The 25,593-nt window shown below is 36.1% G+C and overlaps 1 protein-coding gene across 1 annotated transcript in view; it reads right to left on the bottom strand.

Annotated features, from left to right (window-relative positions):
- Positions 1–25,593, bottom strand: part of USH2A (usherin) — a 399,365-nt gene that overhangs the window by 354,067 nt on the left and 19,705 nt on the right. Inside the window, exons 3-8 of the mRNA XM_085300119.1 lie at positions 11,056–11,191; positions 9,824–9,887; positions 6,814–7,108; positions 5,260–5,444; positions 2,550–2,771; positions 1,103–1,196 (exon numbers count right to left, since the gene is read on the bottom strand). Of these exons, the coding sequence (XP_085156245.1) occupies positions 1,103–1,196; positions 2,550–2,771; positions 5,260–5,444; positions 6,814–7,108; positions 9,824–9,887; positions 11,056–11,191 (996 nt within the window). The remainder of the gene's footprint in view (positions 1–1,102; positions 1,197–2,549; positions 2,772–5,259; positions 5,445–6,813; positions 7,109–9,823; positions 9,888–11,055; positions 11,192–25,593) is intronic.

Genomic DNA, 25,593 nt, shown 5'->3' with positions numbered 1-25,593 from the left:
GACATAGACAATACAAATATGCAAAGTCCTGCCCCAACTTTGCACTTGCAAAATGTAAAGGAAAACATGCTATAGGTATATATTTCCTAGGACATTAAACAAATTACTAATGCACCTCCTAAGTAGTAGGAGGAAGGGCAATTCTCTTAATTTTTCAATCAAACAAGGCCTGCTTGTATGGTCATTCCTCTCACCAGTACTTGTAACAACCACACCTGAGCAATCAAGTTCCTGGTACTTCAATTCCTCTCCCCTTTCATATGCACTATCCCCTCTCTCCACACACACCTACAGTTCATTTTTATGTCTTTCCACAGTCCAATAGCAACTCATCTCTTGAGCATCTAGAGACAGGAGCAACTCATCTCTTGAGCATCTAATCTAGAGACAGAAGCTTTTCCGTGGGAAAGCTTTCTCAATTCACGCACCGTGGTTCTGTTTTTGCTAAGCTGCATGTGAAAATCTTCCAAGAAAACCAAAGATTGTATAATTTACATTTACATTATTAATATTTATATTAGCTAAGCTTCCTTCTGAGAGGTCAGTCATTCTGCTGCAAGAAGTAAGTACAAACTAGCACTATTATTCTAAATGGTCTATATTTCTCTAGAAAACTGTGACTTTTAGTGAAAAACTGCATTTTGGTTTGCCCCAGGCCAAGAATTCTTAAGTTAGGAGGAAAAATATAATTTTGCAACTGGGTAAGTTTTACTGACACACTGCATCTTATAAAGTCCCTCTTACCTGAAAAGCGTTATTAAGAATAGATCCTACTACAGATCCTTTTGCTATTTCCTACAGTAGGTATAGCCATRATCTTTACAAGATGCTGACAGTCTTTCAGATTTGCATCTGATTTTTTGCAAACTGACATATTCTCATAACAAGAAACCAAATCTCTGATCTCAGTACTCCTAGAGTTCTGTGATGGAATGTTTTTTGGGGCATAGGGAGAGATTTTTTTATTTAATACAAAGTCTACACATGGAAAATATCCTTACAAGAGCAAGGACAACACTAGTATGCATACACACATGCTTGTCCAGGTATAAAAACCCAGTTTTGAGCCTTCTTTTAGTAGGAGAAGTAGATAAAGACTTACRTTATTTCCTTCTGTATAGCTTTCCTCGAAGCACAAGCACCTGTACAGTTCCAAAGCTGTGTCACAGTTATCAGCATGGCCATGACAATTACACCTGAAAGAAAAATAGGTAATGAAAAAAAAAAATGGAAACATATCTCTGCAGCAATATTACAATATTATCATGAAGACAATTTGTGTTTTATTGCAAGCGTAGCCTGGTYCTTTATTAAGAATAAAGACACAGAAGAGAATGTTCTTAAGTGCAGTAACCTACAAAAGACTTCTCCATTCAACACACTTGCAAACGCCAAAAACTGCTTTTCAAGGTAGTAAAAAAGAGCAAGTATCAGAGCTACTGTTACTTTATGCAATAGTGAACAAGAACTAGATTTCAGTACACACCACGCATGTAAAACTTTATTAAATAAATGGTTATTATTCATCAATATTTAACATTACAGTGGGGCTACATTTTTTCAAGAAATCTGTATCTGTACTGTAATTTGTGCAATGTACAGAAACTGTAATCATACAGTTTAATCCATTTAGACCTCAGCTAAAATGTGCAGTTCTCACTAATATAAAATCTTTGTAGAGCATTAGCCTAGAAAATAATCATCTCACTACACCTGAAGGTCTTTTCTTCTGGAGGTATGGCACAGTTTTGCAAACTGCAATTGTAATGATTTTTCTGTTATATAGCCATCAAGACTGTAGTTGTTTTAGTAAAAACGTCATCCTAGCACATGTAAATCATTAATCAAAACATACTAGTAGTGTAGAAATAAGTTTAAGGTAAACATGACCTCTGCTGGGGTGCTTCCTCTCAAAATGAGATCTTAACTACCAAAATAATTTCAGAAATAATACTTATTAACAAAAATCTGCACCATATGCTTCTTGGAGACTATTTCATTGCTAAATCTGCATATTATTTACAGGGCATAATTAGTCCTTTCACGAGACAGGGCACTTATCATATACAATAAAGTTGTCAGTCACAGATAATGTAACACTTTTACTGACAGCTGCCCAGTTTTAAATGGAAAACTGCAGCCTAAAACAAAGAATGAGCTCTGCATTAAGACTGTTAAAATTGCCATGTCTGGGCATCTATAATGAAACTTGGAAGAGCTACTGAAGTAAAGCATAAGCTTGGTTTCAGTCATAAGCCTTTGCTCAGAGGCACTGGTAATTCCAAGGAAAGGACTGCTTTTGACTGATTTGTGTAATAAGTATAATTAATTTTAAAATAACATGTGAGCAAATGATTAAAAAAAAAAAAAAAGTACACCAATCATTTCAAACTTGATGCACTGCTTCAGACAAAATTTCTTTCTCATTCACAAATGGAAAAACAGAGTAACTCCATTAAATTTTAGGCCGGTAATTATATACGTTGCATAGTTTTAGCAGTTGGAGGTAGTGATGGGTGGGGTGGGGGAAGAATTCCAATAACACCTACCTTCCACTGACTGTGATTTCATTAACTCCATAATATCTATGTCTGAAATTTACCCAAGGCTCATTTGTATGATACTGGCCACGGAGATGAATCCTCACTTGTGTAGCTTTTACAAATTCTTGGAGAGATGGAGTATTATAAAAATCATTGTAACCAGGCCGGTGATTTGGTTCCGGGGTAAGAACACTGAAGGTTAGATTTCCACGAGAGTATGGAGTAAAACTGTTTAAATAAAGAGGAGGAAGATAAATGAAAACCAAAATGTCACATATTTTACATATTCTTCTCAGAGAGGGTCTCCATTCAGCTGTATTATTTGGTTTCTAAATTTTTTTTTTTTTTTTAATTGGTGGCTTCCCAATCAGCCGAATTCAAACAGGGAGAGAAACAAACATACTCTATACATCTGCTTTCCCAAAACTGCAATGATCTTCTGCAAATCCTGAGTTACAGCATGGTGCTGCTAATGCCAAGGTCACGGGTTCAATCCCTGTATGGGCTATCCTGAGGGTTGGACTAGATGATCTCCAGAGGTCCCTTCCAGCCCTACCATTCTATGATTCTATGAAAAGTAAAACCTCTAAAAGGCAAGTTCAAATTATGAAGCGTAAGCAATTCAGTGACATCTGCCGTAATTTGCAAAACATCTACATCTAATGACAAAGAATTCATTCAAATGACTAGTATGATAATTAGCATGACCATATTGTTAATTATTTCCCTGCTAAACATATACATAAAACATACAAACAGTTTTATTTTGAATTCCAGAGCCACCATTACATTCCAGTGTAATGATAATGACATTGAGTACAAGTGTATCTATTCTTAAACCCTAGACAAGGAAGGACAGTCCAGAAGTCAAGCAAAGCCCAAGTAAACAAGTACCATACAAATTGCTTGTTTGTCCATCTCGTATGAATGATATCTCACATTGGTATATTTTCTAGGCAAGGTTAAGCAATGAGCAGAACGTGCCCCTGCAGGAGGCAAGAATGCCTGCTTCTTTCCACATCTAGACAGACTCTTTAAAAATACCCCTCCACAGGAAGCCCTTGGCACTTGACAAACAATGTTCAAAAATGTATCTTCCTCATTTCAAAATATTTCTGAGAATTTTTTAAAAATTAGATCCTTTACTAGATTTTAAAAAAGAACCAAAAAATACAAAAACCCTGACCTGCACTGCTACATCAGACCCTTCTATCTTATCCTAGTGTCTAAATCCTGGACAGACAACTTGAACACATGCCTTAGCACTTACAAGTATGTGGTTATGGGAGTGCGTGAAACTAGTTTTGTTTTAAAATAAACCCACCTTCCCCTCCTATAAAGCTCTCAACACTACAGCATGCTATACTGTTGCCACAGTTTTGCAACATTACCCCCTACAGTAATTCCTCTAACTATACAGAATAGTGACCATTACAGGGTATGTTTTGTATCTTATAAGCAAAGCTTTCTATACCCCAGCTGCACCCAAAAATCATTCATTCATATCACTTCCTATGATCATTTATGTCATATCATTGAAGGGGAAAAGCAGTACTACTCATAAAACATTTATGGAAACAGTTCACACTTCACTTCTGAGATCTTCTTAGAAACGTATCTCCAGACTGGAGTCTAATAAGTTCAAACCTGATTTGGGTCATTTATACAAAAATGTTTGGCTTACTTAGAAGATTTCCCTTCTCCTCTACCCTCTGCTCCAAGCATCAGCAATGAAGTTTGAAGTTCTTTGTTGAAAACTGGTGTGCAACAAAGATGACCTTACGCTATTCTCCTTAGAGTACTCAATTCTCAAAGAACAAAGATGCTGACACATGAGAAGTCATGAGGTAGCAGAAGTGAAACAGCAAAAAAAAAAAAAAAAAAAAAAAAAAAAAAAAAAAAAAAAAAAAATGCCCACAGCACCAGGTACTATATTTTCTGATGGACTCACAGCCAAGCACTAAACAAGCCTAATGCTGACTGGCATCTGAAATCAGGCAAGAGGTGGTGCTTTAAAATAATTATTGCTAAATATAAATGTGTGTGCACGTGTGCACATGTATATATGTGTGCATGCATGTGCACGCATGTATGTCTGTGCATATATAATTTAAACATGCTAACTGCATAGTAACAAGGCTTGCAATGTATTTCTGAAAGGTAATGCTCTCTCCTCCTCTCATTCCTCCCAAATTTTATTTTGGTTCTCACTTAGCAAGATTAAAGAGCTTTAAGATATAATTTTCAACCTATCTCTTACACATTTTTCATGATCAGTAATAAGGCTGAATGACTGGCTTTAAGTTTTCCCTGTATCACACGCATTACTACAAAAGACATCTAAACTCCAGAACAAGTTGCACTCTTGGAGATCAGAAGGAATACTTTCATAATCACTGGATAGTTAACTCTAACTCGACTACCAATAAATAGTCCCACAACACATGAACATACAAAATTTCAACAGTCTAGCTGAAAAATAACAGAAATCAATTGTGTCAGGTTCCTCAAAGTTTGAAATCTGATAAAAATGACAGATGATCTTTCAGAATTCCTCAATAGAAAGGTCAGATTTTGGATCTTCTACAAACTCAGCAGCCCAGAATAAATTGAGTATACTAAATTAAAAGAGTCTATCTCAGTAGGACATGAAAATGAATTGTGTCAGGACATTATCTGTTCAAAGCATTTGTATTATGCAGATACAAACCAATACCTAGGAAGTTGGAGACAGTTGACAGAGTCTGGTTTTTCCAGAGATCCATTATTATCCATTCCAAAAATACTGCAGTTTTTAGCAAAATATTGCCAGACTTCCCAGTTTAGATCATTTCTTTTTTTTCTTTCAATTCTTACCGTTTCAGGGTGTGGGCTAAAAAACTGAAGTACAATATAGAATACCTACAAGAAAATAATAAATTTTGGAACAAATATTAAGCATCACTGCAGTATAAAACAATGATAATATAAATATTTTGTTTTATTTCAATGTGACAATATAATCTTTTACCACTCACAGACAGGATTTTATTCTATGCATTGTAAATGAAAGACAAATAACTTCTTGTTAAACAAGCTCTTTGATCTCTCTGATAGTATTACGCAGCAGCTGAACTATTTCATCAGAATTCTTCACTTTTTCTTAAAAACCATTTGAAAATACACTAGATAGCTAAGTCCATGATTTGTTACAATAACATTATTATTTTGGAAAAAATGAGGGGCTTTGCTTTGTGTTGCCAAATATTTGACAAGTTATTTGTCTGATAACAGTTTCTTTTTTTTTTTTTTTTTTTTAATTTAATATCCCTATTTTTCATTTGGAATCCAGTCAAATACCTGGTGTTGCAATGAAGAAGACTTCTCCCAAAATACTGCTTGAGGAAATTCACATGCATCAAATAAAACAAGTCTTAGAACTTCACAGATATTTGATTTGGGTTTTAACCAACAGACTCATTCTTTCTTATGTAGCCAAAATCTGTCATCATATTATTTCCCTTCTCCCCATTAATAAAAGAAGAAAAATTAAAAAACTAAAAAAAAAGTCTAGGCAGAATAAGCATCATTAGTATTTGAATCATGAACTTGATTCCCTTCTGTCTAAATGCAAAGCATTTGATAGCAACCCTGTTGCGGATGCAGCCCCACTACTTACGCGTTCTTCCTTCCAAGGCCACCTGATACTCCAGCCCAATATAAAAGTGTTAGGTTGAAATCTGGCCTCTGTTCAGAACCCTCTTGCCTGTTTATCACATTTGCCTCCCATATGTCTCAGGAAGTTAAACTACCTTCTCCAGAACATCAACACAACAGAAATCCCTTAGGATATGCCAATATGCAGCAGACTTGTTAAATCCCACCTGACGTCCCATTTGACATCAGCTTTCCATCAGAAGATATGATACAAGCACCCCAAGTTTTAATAGGAATTAAAATTGAAGCTGAAATTTAGARAAGTTGAGTTAAAGGACAGCAACTCATTTCTAGATATTGATGTCCTCATACATGATCTTCACTCTAGTTTATGTAGTCCAGAATACTGTTTGTAATATCGGCTAAGCCACATGAAAAGAAAAGTTCCATAATGAAAATCATAATGCATCTGATCACTTTTCACATTGTTTCATACTGATAATGCATCTTCCCAGCCCTGAAGGATAACATCTCAAAGCATAAGATTTGAATTTCCTCGAGTTTTAAATAAAATGTATATTAAATCTCTTCCTAGTTTTGATTTAATAAATAACAAATGTAATCTTTTCATTACCTGATACTGTCCATTTTGTAAATCTATTGTGATAGAAACACCATGATCCAGACCTGTAGTATTAGTAAATACAACTGAAATCCAGGCGGTACCAATGTCATCATCATTGATGTAATACAGAGGATGCGCTTCTGCATCCAGCCTCAGCAATCGGTCATTAGTGGTATCATCTGCACCATTAGGGATGCAGTACCTCTGTATCAACGGGTGTACCCGGGGATGACTTCCAGGACAGCGGCACTCAGACTGGGTGTGCAGGTAAGGAAATTTTCCAGAGAATACTTCCAAAATGTCTCTGTCATGGTATATAAAAAAGCAATTACATACATGATAAAAAATGACAAGTGGTACTTTGTGCCTCCAGGTTGATGGATTAAACAAAACTCAGCTTAGACTACTCTAGAAACCCCATAGCCTTGTTTCATCGTGCATAAGTGAGCCAATCAGCTAGGAATCTAGTCACCCAGGGTTCCTACTTCATCAATGGAAATCAGCAGGCACCTTWAGCAGCCATCGATGAAGAAGTATTCCGGAGTTGTTTTCATTGTTCCACAGACATATATGGAGGCAAGGGCATACATGCTCCTTGCTTGGATACTTAAAAGTAGTCAGGAGGAATCCAGTGCCAGATGCAAAGAGGAAAAGCTCTATCAAYATTTTATTATGGCATTGTGTCTGAAACCAATCACTGATCTGCATAATTTTTTTCAGCATATCACATGACTGATATATTGCCTGTAACCACAAAACCAATAGATGAGTTGAATGTTATGTTGTCCTCAAATCTCCAGCAAGACTAGCTTGAAAAATGTCACTTTAAAAATTGTCTGTACAAATATTTTTGCTTTTTGCTAACTTTAATAGAAATGTCCACTAAATTGGCRCTACCTCAGTCTTCGGTCACCCTATTAAATTCTTACAGTTTATTTTAAAGCAATTGGATTGCTTTAGTTCCCACTGACTTCATCAACTGAAACAATTAAGTAGATCAACAGAGACTTGAGCACGTCACCTAAAACTTTATCTGTCATCTCTGGTGTAAAAGAAGGATTTTGTTACCCTAGAAAGTGCTGATTTTTTTATCAGTAATAATATATATTTTGTATTTTGTTTGGCAAATACTTACTGACTGCCACTACAGATTCTACAGAAACCAAGTTTACAGAATTGCTGTAGACTAAAATTAGCTGATACACAGAATAAGACTTTCATTCAGTTTATCTCAGACAGATTTTGGATAAAGTTATTTGTGGATACAAAACAACTACATCTATGAAACCATCATTAGCTTACAACACTTTGTAAAATATCTTAGCTTTTACTTTTTAAACTATAATCATTTCACTAACTTAAACCACAGTCCAAAAGATTTAACAAGGATTCCTCTGAAGGAATATACAGCCAACATGATCTTCATCTAGCTAGGAATTGTGATTCATATTAATACTTCAAATTCACAGGAGATCAGTTCATCATAATGTCCTGCAGATAGTTGAGCTCCTAGGAAACTACTCTTCATCTTATTGAAAGACTATCATTAAGTAGCCCTAAGGTCTACAGTCACAAGTGTTGCTGAGTGTAGCCTACCCTGAAGCATCACATAGACAAATAGGACCTGACTACTTCTGGCTAGCTTGAACTGACTGGACTAATCCAGCATGAGCTGGATGACTAACAAAGGTAACATTTCTTTGTAACACACTAGGAAGGGTGGCTGGAGGGTGACAGAAACTGCAGTGGCAACCACTATGCAGCCTTGGGGATGGATGAAGTCCAAGAAACTATCCCAGGGCTACATGGACCAAGCTAGAGAAGTCATTGGCAGCTTATGCCAACAATCTAATACAGAAAGCAATAAACTGTTAAGACAATAGCCCCTTGGCTGGCAGAGGAGGGGGGACAGGAAAGGGTGTCAAGAACACCAAACACGGATGCCTGACACCATGGAGAAGCTGAAGCCTAAGGAAATGAACTGCTAAGCACTGGCGCTGAGCTGTCAGCCACAAAGCATGCTGACCCACTGGAGCATGCGTTCTGTTCCCCTGGATCAGTGTTTTTGGAGTGACTAACTGGACCAGTAGTGCCGAAGCTCTGATTTGTATGTTGTGTGTGTATGGGTGTGTTCGCAGAACACAGGCGTACACCTATCCTGTCAAGCAAATAAACTTTGGGTTATACATCACCAAGAGGTGAGGATCCACTCTAGCAGCCGCCCTACCCAACGAGCTGCCCAGCTCAGCAGGATTCAGCAGCTGGCCTCTCTCCTGCCCTCCTCTGCTCTTGGAGCAAGGCACTGTCCTGTGAAAACTTCTGAGAAGCTGAAAGTAAACACTGTGTTTGACAGAGGAAGTGCAGTTTCTTACTGAAACCTATAACAGAAAGGTCTATTTAACAGTAAATCTTGCTGTAGGGAGAAATAATTTGTTATCACAACAACTCGCCCTAAGGCAAGCACACCAGGATTCTGTCCAGCTTGAAACACTAGCAGAGCTCACATTTAAGATGGAGTAAGACCATATAACACGGGGGCTCTGCCTGAAATACTTTAAAGGAAGTGCCCACAGGGAGCTCTGCAGAAGCTTGGGAATCTCATCCAACTTATCAGCACACAATATAACGTCAGAACAAGAAATCACGAGTAAATGTCACCGAGCTAGCTTTCAAGCATCAAAACCTAGCCACTGGATCTACTGTCTGCTAGAATACATACTAAGTCAGGTTATAACAGAGACAATACTCTAACCAGGAAAGCACACATTTATTATTTTAGTTTCAATACATATATTTAAGCAACAATTCAAAAGAATAACATATTAAATTATTGAATTTATTTTAACACGAGCTTGTTTAAAGTCATGTTTGAAACCATGTCTAGTAAACTACATCATCACAAGCAATCATCTTTTAAAGAAAGCATAAGTAAAACATCATACTTTGAGGAGCAAGTATATTGTTATGCATTCTTTCTTCTCATCACACTCCTATTTTCATAAAAATAAAGGTCGTTTACCTGTTAGTAAGCGCCACTGGGTAAAATCGAAAATCTTGCATTCTTCCAACAAATTGCTCTAAACCTAAGAAAATATACTACAAATAAATAATCTAATTGTATTGAGCAGAAAGCAGCTTTGCACTGCATGAGAGCACCTTTAATTCAGCACTCACAGATCTCTCTTACACAATTACCCCTCCTGAATGAAACCATCTTGGACCTGGACAAAACTATAGAGGGCAGTGACTTAATTTTTTGATAAAAAAAAAAGAATGATTTATAATAACTTTATAAGAACATTTTGTACCTATCTCTCTTCTGATTAGAGAGGTGGCACAAGGACTGGCTCATTAGATAGAAGTAATGAGCCAGTCCATGTGCCATCTCTAATTAGGAAAAAGATACAGTAGGTACAACTGTACCTATCAATTTATACAATAAAGATAAAAGGCATTTAAAAATATTTCTTTCTTTTATACACTTATTAGGTATCCAGTATTCAGAATCAAAACAAAACACATTTCTAAACACAAGCTTTAGGAAATAGGATGCAGAATATTTGTTGCCCAAAGGATAATAACATTTAAGCCACTTATAGCTGTATTTACAACTTGGCTTCAAATTCCACATGTTCTCGAAGAACAATACTCAATGTTCTTACATACGCAGAGCCAAGAATTTGTGGAGAATAACAAAACATCCTGTAGCACCTCTGCAATGATCATATCATACTGTAGTACATATAAAATTCAGTATGTAGATAAAGGGTAACACTGTATCAGGCACTACTGGAGACCATGGGACCCTCATTTTGCCAGTGGGTTTACAGGAGTATTAACAGAACAGAAGAAAATCAGGAGCCAGAAATCTTGAGTTCTATTCTTGACTCTGGAAAATAGTCTAGTGGCCGTGCATAGTTCCATTTTGAAATTGTTTCACATATTTACTCAGAAAAGCTGCGATATTAAATTAATGGAATGTATTGCTTTAGGGACCAATATTCTGGAGAGTGCAGAAAATCTGCTTATATGCAGTAAAACATACAATAAATTATGCACCTACAGGACTAACTAACAAACACCTATCTCAGTCAATCTCTTGAGAAAGCTAATTTTACAACAGGATTTTTTTCCTTTCAGAAATATATTACTTCTCAACATAGCAGACTCACATACACATTGATTTTAACAACAAGCACATCTTATTTTTGAATATTCTGATTCATTCCACTAAAATACCAGAAGATTTACCTGTGAAGCTTTGTCCAATTTGCAATACACCATCAGCATCAGTATCTGCAATTGCTCCCACAAGAATCCTTGAATCAAAAGGTGTACTGTCTTCTTCCCAGCCATTTAAGAAGAAACTAATTTTGCTGCGATGCACCTATAGTATCAATGTAAATGGGCAAACAGGTACTTCATTATGCAATCATCTTGATTTCTGTATATGTTGCATCTATCACCGATTAACCATTAACACTACCTTGACCTACATATGGCATGTCTTTATTTTTTGGTGCCTACTGAAAGTACTTACCTTTTTCCTATACATTCGCAATACAGGTAATAACATCATCATTCAGATGTGTAGATGTGCCAATCTACAATACAATGATTGTTAGAGTGAAGAGGGAAGGAGAGGCAGAGGAAAAAGAGAAGGGCCTATTGCACAAGGTACCAGACTGGTTACAGTTACTTGACCACTTCAGGCCATGGGCACATGTTCTAGCTGTCAGTATTCTCATACACATCAGCTCATACAGGCCTCCAGGGACTATCTACAGGCTTAGGATAACCAAACACAGCACATTTTAGCCAGGCTTATAACACCCCTCCAGAACACCTCCTTAACTCTAGCATGTTCCTTTTTACAAGAGCTGAAGGGAACAGTATAGGAACTGGCTATGTCTGCTCTACAGCCAGCAGGTAATTCCCTTATATCAAGGGAACCTTTGGCTAGGAATATGCACTCAGCTGGTACTCCAGGGTACTGTTTTCTGCAGGCATTCCCTTCCCTGCCAATTCATTTTAAATTTGAGCTAACATTCATAGAAATACTTTATGGCATTCTCTCAGCGCTACAAAGTCACAAGATGCTGAGCTTTTACAAAGTACTGTTCTGCATTAAAAACCTTCATGTTTAGCTGGCATAAAACAAGAAAAGGTTTAATAATATGTAGCCACCTTCTAGCCTTACATTTTATGAAATTCAATACTTTCATTTGAAAAATACAGGAAAAATGAAAACTGCTGTCATCATGCCTTATAGTCAACTTCCCATTAATTAATTAGAAAAACTAAAATCAGCTTGTTCAAAACTTTTGAACTCTCTCAAATAGTACATAATACAGCAAACAAAAACCTGCTTACTTCAGAAAGTGATTTATTTGCAAAAATTGAAATTTCTTGATTTTAACAATATTTAGCTTGCACAAGGCTTATTTAAAAATGACAGCCTGTAAGCCTTCACATTTTGAAACGTTGTTCTGTTGTTGCCAATTTACAGAATGTTATTTCCATTTTGCAGAAAAGGTAATCACAAACTGAAATGGATGCTGGGTGAATCCTGTCTACAGACGCCAAGAAAAGCTAGAGTGCTTTAGCCTGTCTTGGTATCCATTCTAATCAAATCAAAATAAGGCCAGAATAATTGCTTCCATAAGAAGAATGGATGTGCAAGGACAAACGGAAGTTTTACAAGCCAGAATATTTTGTTGCAAAGAGGAAAGCCAGGACCTGAAAAAAATCTGAAAACCGCAACATAAGCATTCAAAATATTATTCCACCAATAGTGTTTCAAATTGCAGACCAAGATAAACAGACACAATTATCTATAAATCTGAGTTCAGATGATCATCTGTGCCTCAGGCACTGAGTCTATCAGTATTTTAAGAAAGAAAATATGCAATGAGATGGAGCTTTTTTTTTTCTTTGGGTTTCACAGAAGATTGTTCAGATGTATTTTTCTCCTTAAATTACATTTTCAAACATATATATGTATGTTGAGCTTCACTGCTGTTGTTTCCAGATTCAGTCAGTATTTCCCAAATTTAGACATGAAAATTTATTGCTCTTCCACTGATGGAAATTTGAAGGCTATTATCATAATTACTAAGCACTGAGATTTGTTCAAAAAGTTCCTGTACATGAGTTTTACCACTCAGAATACATCTCTTTTCATTTTAAGTTAGCTTTTGTGTTCACACATCAATGACCTAAACACAAAAAAATTTTATTTAGTTTTCATTCCAAGCCCTTTTAAACAGCTGACACCCTATTTGCAAGCCGAAGCATATGTGTATATGGTGGTTACATTGCATTTTTTTTCAACATCACATTTTTTACAGCCTGTTACTGTCATTTGGTGTTTGACTGTTATCATCATAAAAGATAAAGGCTTTTCTGCTTTGTTATTTGTAGCATTATCTCATGTTTTACAACATCTTTGCACAACATGCCCGCACATGAAATATAACTAGTGAAAAGTTCTCCGTGGTATTAATGCATAAAAAAGAATGTGGTTCCATCTCTACTGTCTTTACCCAGCCAAAAGCTGATGAACAGCCAATTTTCCTTTATCACATTAGCACAGCCATGAGGGAAACACATTTGTTCTAGTCAGCTACACTAAAGATACTATTACCAATCTAACATATACATGTTTTATATCAGCAGTATTCTCAGAGTATGAGGGAGCCAACAATATATTAACACTAGCATGACAGTTTATTTAAGAAAAGAAAATTGTCTCTGTAGAGGGACAGAAGTTAGAAATGTATGGCTAAAGCTCAGTGTCACTGGTCTAATAAAGGTAATAATTCTTAAGCTTTCTTTATAGCAGGTAACACTCCTGTGGCAACTCTGTCATATCATTCAAATAAAAATGTTGTCTTTTACAAGTTTATGTGTACCTTTATTTTTAGTCAGATATGAAGCATGTTCCGATTTCCTGTTTTCACCACAAACTTACTGCCTTGGCTGTAGTTTCTGCCGGACCTGATTCTRCCTCCTGCAGCGGTAAGCAGAATGCTGGCCTTCCTGTACGCCTGTTAAAATCAGCCGGACTATTTATGGCTTAAGAGGGACAGAATTAAACCCTAAATGATCAGGTATTTTTTACTTGTTGAAAATAGGTGATTAATGACAATTTTAAATCTCTCGCTAGCCTCTCCCTTCCCCCACCTACAATCTCTTTATATTAAATAGGATTTAGAATAGTTGGGTTTAATATAGCACATCCCCAAGGTAGCCCTAAGCACTTTACAATGCTGAATTGGATATCAGTAGTGCAGTGACTGTGTAAGGCAAAGGCAGCAGTCATTATGCATTTGGCAGTAGCTCAATGTAATGATCCCCCTGCTGGTTATTAAAGGGGGTATGAATATCTGACATGGGAGGAAAATGTAGGAGGGAAACCATGTGTGGTATAAAAAAAAAAAATCCCAGAGGCTCTCCACTGTGGGAGGAGAGGAATGTCTCAAAGTTTGGTGTCTGCTTAGACTAAGCTAAATAAGGCTGGCAACAAATCCACTGTTTGATGTGGCTATTTAAGGTCTCCTGACCGTTAGCATTAAATTGCACACAATACTACAGAAATAAAAGATGAATTTTACTTGTATCCTACTAGAACAGGATTATTCCCTCATTGTCCTTATTAATAAAGTTCTGTGGGAATTTGCCCCAAGCCGAAAACAAACAATAATCTGGAGAGGGTGGCCTCATGGTTGTACAGAGCACAGGACCAAAACCCTGGAACATCAGAGCTCTAATCTCAGCTCTGAAACCATCTCTCCCTCCTGTGCTTTCCCATCTGTCAAATACTTAGCAAATCACCTCACAGGGAGGTAGCAAGGATTAGTTACTAAGATAAATTCACTCTGGGACTGCATTAGCTTCTGCCAATGCAGAGCCAAATATCAATTCCAAGCAATGAAAAATCTGTTTGATGGTGAACTGAGATGGTGAAAGATAACCATTAATATCTCTTCTAAGAGCACTCTTGTCACAATCCAGAATAGTTTCAAAGATGAGAAGTGCAGGGGCAACTGAGGCGATAAGCAAGTTCATTCAAGGCATCCCAAATGAAGTTCTTACGGTTCTCAGTTACAAGCAAATTGCCCATTATAGCCAGTAATACCAAATCCAAACACTTATCCTTTCTATCTAGGAAAATTCCTTATCTTCACAATAGATCACAGTGGTTCAGAATGAAGGGGGATGCACTAAGGGATGAGTAACTGTTCATAATTTTTTTTTAAGGTATTACAAGTATTTAGTTTTTTTGTCTAAAGATCTATGCTATTCAGATCCTACCCATGAAATAAAAAAGAACGGAATTTAACAAGAGTTTTGCAACTTGGTTTGGACCAGGCGCAGTTGTGACAAAGCCAGCAATAACACACAGGAATTGCTAAGAGAACTTTCCAGTGTATTGCAGTAGACTATGTGGAATAAATAAATAAACAGAGTATCACAACCGAATTCTACAGTTAACTTCAGAGTGGTTGTAGTGGCAAGGACTAAAGGCCTAACTGCCTGGAGGAGAATACAGAAGCATGGTAAACACCTGATACTTCTGAATACTCTGAACCTCAAACCACTAGCAGTTCAGACACTTCCTCAGCTAGACATGGTTTCTATACATTTAGCAACTTTCCCTGGATTTCTCTTCCATAAATTTGTGTAGCTGTTCCTTGAATGCACAAATCTGCATCATCCAAAGGCACCCACTGTATCGATGGACTCAAAAATACACATCTGTTATTGGCCTTGAACTGCAAAATTAGCTACAAGCATAATGATAACAAACATATTTAGTATATTAACAAAAATGCACAGAATACTTGTCAACCCCCTCCCCCCCACATTCTTTCCTTTATTGACATGGAAGCAGAAAAAAAAAAAAAACTTCAATTCTCAAGTAATAGAAACAGACATGTTAATTGCCCCCTCCCCACTTTTTTTTTTGAGCTACACTAGCACTTTCCAAATCAAAGGCAATTTGGGTGAATATGGATACACCAATCTACAAAGTTTTGGTTTTCAGGTAATAATACACTTACATATATTGCATAACCATATACATATGTGATAACTGCCACACTTATGCAACATGTACTGTTTTCTTTAAAAAAAGAGAAAGCAAAAAGGAAACACATACACACATTAATCATCCTGTCCTGTTACACACATCAGGGCAACCACACCTATCTTAGTCTCTTCTTTTGAGAAGTGAATTATATCGTTTCACCAAAAATACATGAAGTCAAATCAGTGCCTTTTCCTTGAGTTGATGCTGCTGATGCTTGCATCAGTAAGATTTTACATTAAAAATAGCTCTTAATATTAATACTTTCCACATGCCTTGCCCAAAATTACTTCTAATAAATAAGACAGCAAGAAGAGACTTGGAAAAGATTAAGTTCCACTAAGCAACAATATATAAAAAAAATTAAATATATCATAGCAGAACTTAAGATCACTAATCAGAGATCCAAAACTCCATTTGTACTAATTGACATATAAGCATAAACAGATGTGGTGGTAATCTCTTCCTCAAATGTTTTAGAATTTATAATTACTATATATTTCAAAGACATTCCTGTTGGTAATAAATACTAATAAGTGTAATATTTCCCTTTAGATTATTTTTCCTATCCTAATATTCAATAGCAGAGGAAAGATTTATTAAAATATTACATATACATTTAAGGGAATTATCTCATGACATTAACCTTTTCTATTAGTTAAATATGCGTTCTTTTTACTCTGTTATTAGCTTCTAGTAACTACAAAGTACAACTTAATCTTAAAATTTCTCCTCATCAGCTGTGGATCTAACAACTAGATCACAATGTCTGGAAGACAGATGAAGAAACCAGATGGAATTTTCCCAGATTTACAGGTGGCACATGAGGAAATAGAGAAAACTTTGGCAAAAAAAAAAAAAAAAAAAAAAAAAAAAAAAAAAAAAAAAAAAAAAAAATCTTTTACAGTCAGTCATGCCAAATGATACCAACCTTGGCCTATTTAGCTATCCAGCCAATTTAGTGATGGCAAACTCCTGAATTGTAACTTCAGCTCTTAAGGCTATTTATACCATCAAAGAAAGTCTCAGATGGCAGGGGTAGGAATGATAAGCACATAAGGGACCAAAAATTCATCTTCAGATAAATACTAGGAAATGAAATGGATTCCATTACATGCTACAGGCACCACTATTTCCAAGCCAGATGAAAAAACAGTTCAGGAATCTGTGATGTGTACAAGACAGTGAACAAGATTCTTGAAAATATCATGTATATGCAAACTTAAAACATGTACCATTTAAAAATAGCAACTGCAAACTCAGTTGCAAATGCAAGCTACTTTCAAAAGCTGAATGGAAACTAAAATTAAAAACTTGTTTGTCAAATAAGCAAAAACAAGCATATTCTCCTCCAAACAACTGAGCATAAAATAAATTATAACAAAACTCAAACAAAATCGGATTAGTTTATCCTTTAAATAAGTTCCTTTTGCACAGCAATAAGTTTCTTGGCAACAACAATAATTTTATATTTATAAGGAGGGGCTATATACAATACCAAGAATTTAAAAATGCTTTACAAACTGCAATTAGATATCCATATAACCTACCCATAAGACAGAAAAAAAGTTCCATTTATTTTCCAGACTAGGAAAGCAAGTAAAACAGCACCTCACCTTTCCTTAGCTGCTATAAAATCTTGAGCAACTCCACTAAACTCAACGAAGTTACAGAGGCTTTGAAGAGATGTAAATGAAAGCAGAAGTTAGCATAAATGCTTTTCTCAGTCATTCCGAAATTATGAGGTATCAGAGATTATGAGAAATCAGGAGACATCATGATTCTCCCCCCTCGAAAACTACTACACACTGCACACTTAAAAAAAATTTTTATCATCACTTAATTTGTTATGGTTCTTGTAAAAGTTACTTCCCAAACATAGCTTACTACCTGTTTAAAAATAAAAAAGAAACAAAACACTTCTACAAGATTAGGAAAAAAACATTCTTTCTCCTAAATATATCGCAGATTTTTTTTACATCAAGAACTTTTTCAGTGAGCTCACTCTACAGAAATGTTCATTATATTAACACATTTTCTCCCAAGGTGAGAAAACAGATTAAGGTTATGACCAAAATGACAGGTCTGTGGCTTCCCTGAATACTTTAATAGAGTCAACAAATCAACAGTGGTCACTGATGACAACAGAGGAACGATGACAATTGATGGAAGGAAAGGAATTAGTGATGCTGCTATAATAGTCTAATCAGAAACTTGAGCATAAAAATCTTTTTCACCTTCAACCTGTCTAAATATGCTCATTCTCCCTACTTATATAAAGATATACGGTTTACTCTACCATTTTACCATTGAGGTGACATATGGGTACACTTTTCTACTCTGTGAAAGCAGCTGTGGAACACAAATGTAACAGTTAAAGAATACAGTAAGGGATTTTTGCATATCAAAAAGATGATACACACATGGGTATGTATTTTGGTATTTTCTTGCATAGTTGCAAATTTTACTGAAGCTGCAGCAAGAGCCTTCTACACAACTTTAGTATTTTGTAAGTGAATAGCTGCAAAGAAGAAGGGTCAATTATATGATATGAACTTAAGCAATGTAAAGTGGACAGATGGAGCTTTTCTGGGGGAACAAACAGTATGAAACCATTAGCATTAGTCCAAGTTTACTTTCAGCTGTGATTCAGGAGCCAATGACCCCCCCCCCAAATATGGTCCACTTTGCATATTATTTACATCTAGGTACCTATGTGCCCTTAAATTGGTGCACCAGAAACAGCTGGCAACATTCTGCCACAATTCAACCGTTTTCTTCACTGAATAAAATACAGAATTCACACAATTTCAATAAAACTATCATCCTAAAAGGCTCCTTTCCTACACTCCAATTCTGCCTCCCTGCTTTTTATTTTTCTTACACCATTATTTATTGAGTCTACCTATTTTGCGTAATTCTTCCCATTTTTATTTTCCTTTTTAGTGTACTACTTTCATAGTTTGCCTCTCACTTTTTGCTTTGCATTTTTCCATAAAAAAGTGAAGACAAGTGGGAGTAGAGTCCATGTCCTTAAGAACTAATATTTTTCTCACACATATTAATACAAATGGTGCAGAAAAGAAAGGGTTTACCCTAAAATTCCTCTACTCCTCCCAAGCCTTCAGTGAATCTGCATGCCAGCCACTTGGTGACTGCTTTAGAAGATAAAGAGCTGCAATCATTTCCACAGCCTAAGCTATGCACAAGTGTTAAGACTCCATGTCACACTCAACCATGCGATCTATTATTTACCACTGCTAGTGTGCAGCCTGCTTCTACAGTCTTAGATGGCTTACTTCCCCCCTTAAAACAAACCACGTGTAGTCTAAACCAAATGTAAAATCTTTGCTGAATGGATTATTCAAGAACAAGTAGTAGAAGTACTATCACACATTTTGGCAGTAATGACATTATTGCTAGGGATGTTTGGGCAGATGTCTTACACATACCAAAATCCCCGTGCTCTTTTTTTCGGAGGTAAAGCKTACAACCCCAAGATAAAAAGAGTTCAGTTTTAGTCTTTTGCTCTTTGCATTTTAATTTTTTATTTGGAATGAAAATTGAGACAACACAGAGGAAACTTGGCAGATCTAAAGCTTGGCAAGAGATAATGAATTTATGTAGCAAACATATGAGAACAAGAATGTGTCGTGAGGAATTTGTCTGGGATCTTCTCATACAGACAGAAAAGATGGTAATAACTATGTTAATGGGGGCAGGAGAATGGCATAGAAATCAAAGAACAACATCCAGGAGGACAAGCCAGTTTGGATAATTCAGCTGCACAACACTTGACAGACAAATGACACTTTCTAAGCCAGTAGAAGAGCTTGTTGATGAGCCTGCCAATGAGTTTGGTGCTGTTTCATTTAGAACTTCTGTCTCAATTTCAAATGCATTTGTCTACCTATACTTATTAAGTAATGGAGAGACGGAAAATCACCTATATAGCCATTACAGTTATTTCAAAACTTCATGTTGTTTTTAGATTGCTTGCCAGCTTTATTATAGAAAATGCAAAAAATGCGCACAGAATAAGATGGTAAAACTTCTACCTACTATTGTTAAATGACTTTATTCACGTCTAAATTCCTATATTTACATATATATGCTGTTTACAAATATTTATCTCTGACAGTACCCTCATATAGCGCAAAAAAAAAACAAACAAACAAAAAAAAAACAATATTCAAGCTATTGGAACTCTGCACTTCTGAGCAAACTCAAACATACTGTCTGTATATATTTCTACACCTGTAAGCAACTCGGCTGCAAACTGTCAGTAAAACGATAACAGAAGAACGAGTTAAATTGCAACATCTGAATAGTTTTCAATGTGATATTTTGCACATATCTTTGGTATTCAGGCCAGATAGCATTTTACAGGAAGAAAGTACGGAGGCTCTGACATCCGTTGAAACCAATGAGATTTTACCACTGAATTAAATATCACCATAAAGTTTATTTTTAGTTAATTTGTATCAAAGTCAAGTTTGCAAGTAAAAACTCTAAAATCTCTCTTTTGTCATCTATACGAACTATTGAGGAAAATAACTTTGGTTGCTATTTTTAAAAGCTGAAAGTTATAAATGAGAAGAAGTCGTATACACACGAACTCTTTGGCATTGAAGCACTGAATTTTGCTTCAAAATCAGGGTGCTGCTTCAAACTGACTATAAACCTGAACAGGGAAATAATTTGAAACAAATTTGTAAGTTTAATTCCTCCTCAGTAGACTGTCAATCAAGTTCCAGCGTATCTAAGTTCACCATAAGCAACATTAACTAAACCAGTGATTCAGAATATTTCAGGACAGTTACAAGATACCTGTCTTTAAAAGATGCAGAAGGAACATGCACATACATCTGTGTTTGATGACATCATGCATAATCTTCTTGTAGAATCCAGAGGATCTTAATTTTCACTAATGTAATCAAATTTAAGAACATCTATGTTGAACATATTTTCCTGCAGAGCTGCGAACTGGTAAAATATCAGGAAGACATTCCAAAAGGTGTGATGCTTTTTCATCTTTGTTTTCATCCTCTACTTTTTTCCCGCTTTTAGTCTTGTTATTAGACTTTGGCAAACACTTTTCCAGGAGTTCTTAATAAGAAAAAATATCTTTGATTAATTGGCTTTTGAAGGTAGAACTGCCTAAATGGGAAAAACACATCATCTTTTTAAATACTGAAACTGAAACACTGGAACATTCTGTCCAGAGATAAGTGCACTGACTACTACTTCAGCTGTGAATTTATTTAAATGTAGACATACGCATGCAGTGTTAGAAAGGTAAAAAACAGGATATGAAATAAACATAAGGCATCAACTCTAAGCTCACTGTCAAGAGTATACCAAGGCTTCTAACCACAGAGTTCAGCTGAAGGTAACTATCTGTCAAATGTAATCTGTGCAAGTGAACATGCTTAAGCTGGTGCTATGAATCAACCAAAATTGCTTTGGTCTTATTGACATTCAATTGCAAGAAGTTGCAGCTCATCCAGTCCAACAGACAGTCTGACAAACCAAGAGTGCTTCAGTGACAGAAAGCTTTAAATACAGATGCAACTATCATCACAATATACACTGAACTAAACTTTATGATCCCTCATACCGTCTTCAGAAACTGCTCAGTCACTCATCAGCTGGCCACAATGCCGTAAGCCCACATGTTCAGCCTCTGCCTGTTGCCAGTTTCTGCCATTAACTATCACTGTGACTTTAAAAAAAAAATGAATAGAGACCGACTGACAGAAAAATACAAATTGACAGACAGAAAGAGAATACTCCATTTTTCATCACTGTGCCATTAAATCTCTCTCTCAAATCCACTTCTTCTGTCATTATCATCTTTGAATAAATTTGAATCCAGCATTTTATTTATAAAAAGGAGAACAAACTGTTTGCTTTAGTCAAGGGCCAAATCTTCAGCTGGTATAAACTGACTTCAGCTTGCTCAGATTCAGACCTAAATTATGCTAGATTTACTGTCTTCCTCATGGCTTTTCTTTACACCTTGAAACAAAATGTTTGATAAAGTTTGTTGGAAGAGGATGTTAGAGAGTAAAGTATCTTGCATATCAGATCCCAAAAGACAACCTGATCAATCTCCCAACCTTGCATAAAATAAAGGAACACCATTAGCTACAATTTATGTGCTTGTTTTACCCTTCTCTTTCAAGTGTGTCTTGCCATTTCAGCACCAGATGCTCCAATGCAGCAAGTGTATTTTTCTAAAAATTCTCCTATAGCCCCATCACTCGAGCTGTTAGAACAACACATGTGCTTGCCCTCACCAGCTTCCGCAGCTTCATTCTGTCTCGCACCATACAGTGAACTTCAAATCACACTGGAGCTGTAGAAGGATAAAGGAAGTCTTGAAAGAGAAAATATGCTGATTACATAAAATTTGCAACCAAGTAGGGGCACGCAGAATACAAGTATTTGGGAGGAGGGGACCAGAGATTCACACCCCTGCTGAGTGCTCAGAATGGTTCTCATCAYGTTCTGAGAACTCTAATATATATTTAAAAAACAAAAACAAAAAAACAGAGACTTGAGGAAGAAACCTCATCAAGGGACCACAGTGACAGAACTGTCACAAAACAGAGTGGCTGGAGAGGATAAAGGGACAGCAGAAGGACTGCTAAAGAACAGTGAAGGGGAAGGAAAAAGCGTAAGGTCGGGAGGGGCAAGTTGTCTCTTTGCCTTTCCTTCTTTTGCCTCAGGCCCATATCGGCCTTTCCTTTTCTTGACTTAACTTGGATGAATTTTAATTGCAGTCTCTCTACGTGTTTCATACACTGTGTACTCTCCACTGGAGTGGATTTCCCATTCATCACAGGATTGCAGGCAAAAATCCCAGGAGCGTTTTGCTTTCCTTCAAAGTTAGCTTTGCTAAAATCAATAACTTTGGGGCTACTTCCTCTGTCTAGTACATACTCTCACAACCATTTCAAATTTCAAGATTTTATGATCATTTGATTCTGCTTCTTATATCCATACAAAGATTTATATTTATATTCTTTCCTATGGTGACAGTGACAATATTCTTATTGTGTAGACTGCTTTAAAAATTGGAGATAGGCAACAACCTTACAGTATCAGTGGAAACAAGCTCTCATTTGTAGTTTTAACACTGTCAGTATCCTAACTGATCTCTAAAAATCTCTCTTCCTACTGCCACCTCCTATATACCCTGTCATTCTTCAAACAATCAAAGTTCTGGCTTTCTTAGGGACCCATTTTATATCTTAAGAAATTTTTCTTTTTCTTTTATGACCCACCTGCAAGGTTAGCACAACAGCTAAGAAAAACAACTACATTAAATTGTCCTTAACTTGAATGCAAACTATTGAACTTAGTTAAAGAAAAAAAAGAAAAAAAAAGTTTTGCACCCATAGACTCAGGATCATTCCTCACCAATATTATTCTCTTCCAGCTTCATATTAGCTCTCTCTTCACTAAAACTCTGTATCTTGGCATTTTAAATCCCCCTTCATTTTCCTGGTTGTCTCTCTTATTCCAGTAATATCTTTCTTATCCTTGAAAACATGTCACTCCAATTCAGCAGTCTTATTACATATGCTCCTAGCATTTGTATAAAAGATATTTAGCTTTTCTCTTTGCCCTCCTTTACTTTTCTTTCTCACTATCTCCTACAACGTTAATCCCTTCTCAACAGGAAATGGTTTTCCTTCAATCCAAGTCTTTCTTTTTGTGCGTAGCACCACTATTTCACATTGAATTCCCTGAAGAACAACATAAATTAAAAAGGGGGGTGAGGGGATCAAGAAAGGGAAGGGAAAGATGGAACCCTGGTGAGCTCCTGAAGCAATTAACTCTCTGTTCAAGAGCAAGCTGTGTATTAATACAAATATGTCCAGAACAGTGAAATGAGAAAGCAACTGGAACGCAAACTGGTCCAGAAGGTGTTTCAATACTTTAGACAAACTAACAGCTATTTTATGAATAAAGCTTTCAAAATGTGACAATGCAAGTAACAGCAGGAAGCAGGATCCAAAATAACAATCATGCATGCCATTAATTTTTTTTTTTTTGGACACAGGTAATTTTAGCACTGCAAAACAGCCTAGAAAGTGAGTGATATAACCCATGCTGTCAATTATCTGACAAAAGTGGCTGAGGGTAAAGGCCTACACAAGAAGAGGTAACTTTTGAAATGGTCTATATTTTTAAAGAATTAGTACTTAAACAAATAAATATTGTTTTAAAATAAAGAAAAAAATCAGAGATTACTGATACTTGCACCATAAAGGATGTACTCTATTTTTTTTTTTGGCAAGTAGATTATCAGTATTTCATTAGTATAAAATAATATTAAAACTGTTAAATGCAGCTCTGCCACTTTCTATACCAACCAGCATCATACCAATGAGAAATATTGCTCATCACCCATGTCACAAGAGCTCTATCAATCTATTAACGATGTCTCAGAACAGAATTAACAAATTTGGGCAGGCATTTGGGAGAGAAAATGAGAGAGCTCAAGATTGTAAATACAGATTCTGATGAAAACTGAAATAATTAAGCTTTGCTCTAACTACTATTTTAACCATCGATCAATCTTTGTTCTTTTTACATGCAAAAGTGTAACAAGTGACTCTTGTGCTGCAAATGAGTTCCAAACAATAAAACATAATAACAGGATCCTAGTCATCAGATCTGAAAATACATGGAGAACAATTGCTTTCTTGTCGCATAATGACTCTATTTTCCCCAAGTCACAGAACAAATCAGATCCAAGCTCCAATGATCACTATAGTAACATGAAAAGAGACAAGTATTAAGGATTCAACAAGCTGCTTTTTAGCAGCTAAAACAGTTGCATAAAATAGATTTGCCAAAATTAATTGAAACAGAAAGGCCTGAAAGTACATTTTAGATAATCTCATAACAATGCACATTTTCTCTCTGCCCCCTCCCCCCATTTAAAATAAAGCACAGCCACTGATTCTGAATTTTCCTGAACTACTTGTAATCATGTAAATTAGGGATGAGATGTAGATGTCAAATGAAATGTCCCTTCTGAATAAAGTCTCTGTACTTTACTAGTCAAAGAATAAGCAGATATCTGCACAAAAGAAGAAAGCTGTTACTAAATGTACAATTATTAACTCTGTATTACACTATCAGTTGTAGATTAACTTCTGGACTTCTAAATTGACTATAGTGAAGAGTTCTGCACCATTTTGGTTTGCTCAGTACTGAGACTTGCCAAATTTCCCAAATTTAATGCAAGAACACATCAGTTCTACACTAGCTGGACAGCTCTACTGAGGCTGCAAGGTTGATAGCCATCTCTCACTTTCCTTGTTACGGTTTACACAAGGAGCAAGTAATTACTCTTGCCCTCCGAATGCCCCTCCACAGAAGTTCCATATACCCAGTTATGGGAACCATACAATTTTTGAAAATAAAGCCTTGTCTTTTCTTTCAAGATTGAATTTCTCTGTATTGTCAAAGATCTGCAAAATTCTGCCTCTGATTCCTCTTATATTCCTCCCAGTAATCTTACTACAGGCCTTTCCCTCCTCCTGTCTCCTGCTAACTACCTTCCATCACATTCTGCTTTAGAAAGAATCATTCAAATATTCCTTCTTCATCCTCTAATTCTCCAGCACTCTTTCAATGACAATTTACTTCAAGTTTCCTTTTTTTTTTGGGGGGGG

This window comes from Rhea americana, unplaced genomic scaffold (assembly GCF_003343005.1).
Source record: "Rhea americana isolate MKP2758 unplaced genomic scaffold, rheAme1 scaffold_160, whole genome shotgun sequence".
Classification (NCBI taxonomy): Eukaryota; Metazoa; Chordata; class Aves; order Rheiformes; family Rheidae; genus Rhea; species Rhea americana.
Note: the sequence above shows the minus strand (reverse complement) of the source record. Positions and strands in the feature narration are given on the sequence as shown.